Raw genomic sequence first — 4,626 nt, 5'->3', positions numbered from 1 at the left:
CCCTGGAGCACTGTGGGAGGAGGAATGGTCACCAGTGCTCCCTGGAGCACTGTGGGAGGAGGAATGGTCACCAGTGCTCCCTGGAGCACCTGGGGAGGAGGAATGGTCACCAGTGCTCCCTGGAGCACTGTCAGAGGAGGAATGATCACCAGTGCTCCCTGGAGCACCTGGGGAGGAGGAATGGTCACTAGTGCTCCCTGGAGCACCTGGGGAGACGGGGCTGGTGTCACGGAGTGGACAAGAAGAAGCTCGAGTCCTCCTGCCCAGACATCTCCTGCCTTCAGGTCTGCGGGAACTACCTCCTCCAGCGGGGCATGGACAGCAAGAAGATTCTGGCACACCTGCGGGCTTCCACCTGCAAGGTAAGAGGCTGCACCCCAAAACTCAGGAGCCTGCATTATGTGGCTGCCCAGGAAGTGCTGGCCCTGCGTGGCACGGATGAGTAGAGGATCTGGGGAAGTACTGGTGACGGCCGCCCTCCTGAGACCCTCCTGAAACCCTGTCAGGGCAGCTGCTGACCGTGCCGGGCAGGGCCTACAGCAGAGGCCGCACGCGGTCCGACTCTTGTGCCTCCTCAGTGACCCTCAGTGGTCTTTACCGGTCCCCGGCATCCTCTGGGTGTCCTGGGCGCATCCCCAGGTAGCAGGGGAAGTCTCGCCCCCAGAGCTCTGCCCTCCCTGCAGGTTTGGGCCCTGGCGTATGCACCATTTCCGAGCTTAGGAGAGCCTTGCAAAGCGGGAGGGTGTGCCCCCGCTCCAAGTCTCAGGGCCACGCCCCTGCTCCACAGAAAGACCCTGGGATCGGCCTGCCAGGAGGCCAAAAGCTAAAGAGCCGAGGTCCAGCTGGGCCTTGGGCTCCCTGACTGACCTTCCACTGCAGGTCCACCCGGCGGAGCAGGCCATTGCCCTCCAAAGCACCTTCTCTGTCATTGAGCTGAAGCCATGCACAGCCCCTGCCTCTGAGACAGGTAGGTCCCCAGCAACCAGCCCTCTCACCCACCCCACCCCTGCTCCCACACCACAGCACACCGCCAGAGCCCCGCGTGGAGTGGACACCTCCACCCCCATCCAGGGCAGCGGGCGCAGTGAGGAAGCCGCCGTCCTCGGCCCCTTCCTCCCACTCAGACCTCAGCCCCCCACCCCGGTGGTCTCCTGCAGGCCCCACCACCCCGTGCAGCCGGTCCGCACCCGTCCTCCTGAGTGAGGCCCTCTGGAGCTGCCCTCCCCTCTGGGCCCTGGCCCAGCCTGGCACGGAGGAGCCCTGGGACAAGGGGAGCCCGGCACCCACGCCAGGGCCTCACCGCGGGCAAGGCCTGTGGCATGAGCTCCCACGGGCGCACACACCAGCCTTGACTGTCCCTTGTTCCTGTGTCCGGACTCCTTGTCACCTCCAGGCTTCCGGCCCATCGACAGCGGCAGCAGGCGCCATGCTGGGCCAGGGTCAGCCGCTTGCCGTGAAGGAGCCTGTGAGCGTCCAGCGGCCTCCACCTGTGAGGCCACTCTCTCTAAGCCCAGTGTCCTTGCTCAGGACACAGGTGTGGCCAGGTGAGTGTCTATACCCCAGCCTGCCATGTTTGCACACACACAGGCTCCTGAGTTTTCCCCTTCTCTCCCCACAGACACCAGCTCACCTCACCCATGGGGACAGCTGAGATGCCCGCGGAGAGGAGCAGCCCGCTGGACAGGGAGAGCACAGGGACGCAGGCGGTCCAGGGCCTACTTGAGGCCACCAGGCCTGACCAGCCGGCGCCCGACACAGAGCCTGAGGGAGCAGCCGTGGACTCTGCTGGGGCCTCGGTGCCCCGTGGCTCGTCCCCAGAGCGCCCCTGCCCCGCAGGGCCCGTCCCCCCCTCACAGCAGGGGGTCACACCGGGCCCAGCCGCCTCTCCTACCCCCACCCTGCCCCAGCAGGCCCCAGCCTTGCCCCCCGAGCACAAGCCAGAGGGGCAGGCCCCATCCAGAACCTCTCCGCCTGCAGGAGCCCTGGCCAGCCGCGGCCCACATCCCCCACGCAAGCCTCCCAGGAGCAAGGCCGCTGAGCCAGAGGTAGCCCTGCCAGGTGTGCAGGGCCCCCTCCTGGCCGCTGGGGGCCCAAACAGCCCCAGGCGCCCAGAGAGCCATCCTGACAGGCCCCGGCCCCCAGACCGGAAGCTCTGTCCATCCAGCGTGGACACCCCGTCCCCTCCAACGGCGGCCGCCTGCCCCTCATTGCAGGAGGCCATGCGCCTCATCCAGGAGGAGTTTGCCTTCGATGGCTACCTGGACAACGGGCTGGAGGCCCTGATCATGGGTACGGGGCCGCCCTGTGGGAGGCCCTGGTCAGAGAAAGGTGGGGGGACGCACCTGTAGCCTAGGGGGACCCACTCCTGTCTCCACCCCAGGGCTGGGGTAATGATGACAGGGAAGCTGGCAGAGCTGGCTCCTAAGAGCCCCAGCCCCCCCCCCCCGTGACCCAGAGCTGCAGGACCAGAGACACATCTTTGTGTGATCATTTGCAAAACCAGGGGAGTATATCTACGCCTTGAAAGACCTCACCTTTGCTACGTTTTGTGGTGCCATATCTGAGAAGTTCTGCGACCTGTACTGGAATGAGCAGTTGCTGCAGAATCTCTTCAAAGTGGTCAACAGGCCAGCCTCGCCCCCCGAGAGGTGGGTGTCCAGACCAGCCTGCCTTCCCGAGGCCCCGTGCGGGTGGGGTCCCACGGGTGCTTCGCCCTGCCTCCCTGTACCCTCACTCTCTGCTGCCCCAGCCCTGCTCCACAGGGACCCGGCTCCCTGGTGCTCGAGGCTGTGGGCGGGCTGGAGGAGCTTGCCGGCAGCCCCTCTGGAAGAGCAGAAATAGCAAGACGCCAGTACAAGTTCACCCACCCCGGCCTGGCCCCAAGGCCTTGGGGCTGTCCTGGCTTCTGTCCAGCAGGGCTCTGGGAGGAGACAGGGTGTGGTGGGGCTCTGGGACCAGGGCCTCCGTGGTCCCGGGGCCTCCCCCCGCCGGTGAGCGCCAGCCGCTCTGACCAGCGGCTCTCCTTGCAGCGCTCCTGACCCGCAGAGACCTCACCCCCAGCACTCACCAGGCAGCTGCTCCATCTACAGCAAGAGGCCCTCACCGCCTGGACTAGGTAAGAGAGGCCGCTGCACTGTGCCAGCCCCGGTCTCCGCAGGGCCTCCGGCGCCCTCCTGTGGTGACTGGGCAGTTGTAGAAAAGCCCTGCATGGAAGACGCCCCAGGTACCCTGGGGCCGGAGTCTTCCCTGCCAGAGCCCTCTTCCAGCAGTCCCATGCTGGGGAAGGGGGGGCTTGGCATCATCCCACAAGCATGAACCCCAGAAACACCACAGGCTGGTGCAGCGCTCCGTGAGAGTACTAGCCAGGCATCCAAGGTCAACTGAAAACCAATTTCCCAAGCCAGTCTGGGGACATAAGGGCGGGCTGGCCAGGCAGACTGCTAAGCAGCAGGTAACAGCCTGGGCCTGAGGTCTGGCTGCTCGGGGACGGCCAGGAGGCCACCAGCATGGATGGAAGCTGACAGGGTTTCAAGTGTCTTGAAGGATTCGTGCACGGAAGGGCGGAGCTGGGTTTGATCGTGGACTGAGTCCAGGGCCTACGCAGTGCAGTGCCCAGAGGGGCCTAGCAAGGGAGGCCTCTCTCAAGCCACACAGCGGCCCAGACTCCACCCAGCTCCACCCTGCAGAGCAACGGCCGGCCAGGAGCCTTTCATGGAGGTTTCCAGGCCTTCCCCCGTGGACAGAAGTGGGCCCGCTGTCCCCTGATCCTCACCTCTCTCTTTCAAGGGGATGAGAAGCCGACTGCAGCCCGGGACAGTGGAGGCCCCTGCTCACCCTCAGCGCTGTCCAGCAGGGACCCTGCTGTGCTCCTGCAAGGAAACTTCGAGGTGGGGTTTCGGCCCCAGAAGTCCATTAAAGCCGCAGAAAAGCACCAACCTGAGGCCGAAGCAGACAGGCAGCAAGGCCCAGGCCCCGAGCCAGCTGGCAGGGCCTCAGAGCCAGACTCAGGGGCACGGCTGAGCAAGCCGGAGGAGGGTGGCCGCACCGTGTCACCGGGCTCTGCAGAGTTCCGGAGCTGCAGCCCCGGATGGTCCAGCGCTTTCTATGAGGCCGACTGTTTTGGTGCTGATGTCTACAACTATGTGAAGGATCTGGGGTGGCAGAAGACCAATGGGCATCTGGGACCCGAGGCCCAGAGCCCCGTGAGTGGGGGGGGGACAGGGAGGGGGACCCGAGGCCCAGAGCCCCGTGAGTGGGGGGGGGACAGGGAGGGGGGACCCGAGGCCCAGAGCCCCGTGAGTGGGGGGGTCAGGGAGGGGGGACCCGAGGCCCAGAGCCCCGTGAGTGGGGGGGGACAGGGAGGGGGGACCCGAGGCCCAGAGCCCCGTGAGTGGGGGGGACAGGGAGGGGGGACCCGAGGCCCAGAGCCCCGTGAGTGGGGGGGGGACAGGGAGGAGAGGGGGTCCCGAGGCCCAGAGCCCCGTGAGTGGGGGAAAGGGGGTGACCCAAGGCCCAGAGACCCGTGAGTGGGGGAAAGGGGGGGACTCGAGGCCCAGAGCCCCATGAGTGTTGGGGGTAGGGAGGAGAGGGGGGACCCAAGGCCCAGAGCCCCGTGAGTGGGGGGGA

General features: G+C 66.5%; 1 protein-coding gene across 1 annotated transcript in view; it reads left to right on the top strand.

The window, feature by feature from the left end:
- Kndc1 (kinase non-catalytic C-lobe domain (KIND) containing 1) overlaps nt 1–4,626 on the top strand; it is a 79,813-nt gene that overhangs the window by 34,883 nt on the left and 40,304 nt on the right. Inside the window, exons 14-20 of the mRNA XM_013035492.1 lie at nt 285–362; nt 880–967; nt 1,388–1,544; nt 1,619–2,289; nt 2,504–2,648; nt 3,030–3,115; nt 3,787–4,202. Coding sequence (XP_012890946.1) covers nt 285–362; nt 880–967; nt 1,388–1,544; nt 1,619–2,289; nt 2,504–2,648; nt 3,030–3,115; nt 3,787–4,202 — 1,641 coding nt within the window. The remainder of the gene's footprint in view (nt 1–284; nt 363–879; nt 968–1,387; nt 1,545–1,618; nt 2,290–2,503; nt 2,649–3,029; nt 3,116–3,786; nt 4,203–4,626) is intronic.

This window comes from Dipodomys ordii, unplaced genomic scaffold, assembly GCF_000151885.1.
Source record: "Dipodomys ordii isolate 6190 unplaced genomic scaffold, Dord_2.0 Scaffold213, whole genome shotgun sequence".
NCBI classification, from domain to species: domain Eukaryota; kingdom Metazoa; phylum Chordata; class Mammalia; order Rodentia; family Heteromyidae; genus Dipodomys; species Dipodomys ordii.
This window is presented reverse-complemented; position numbering and strand designations above follow the sequence as displayed.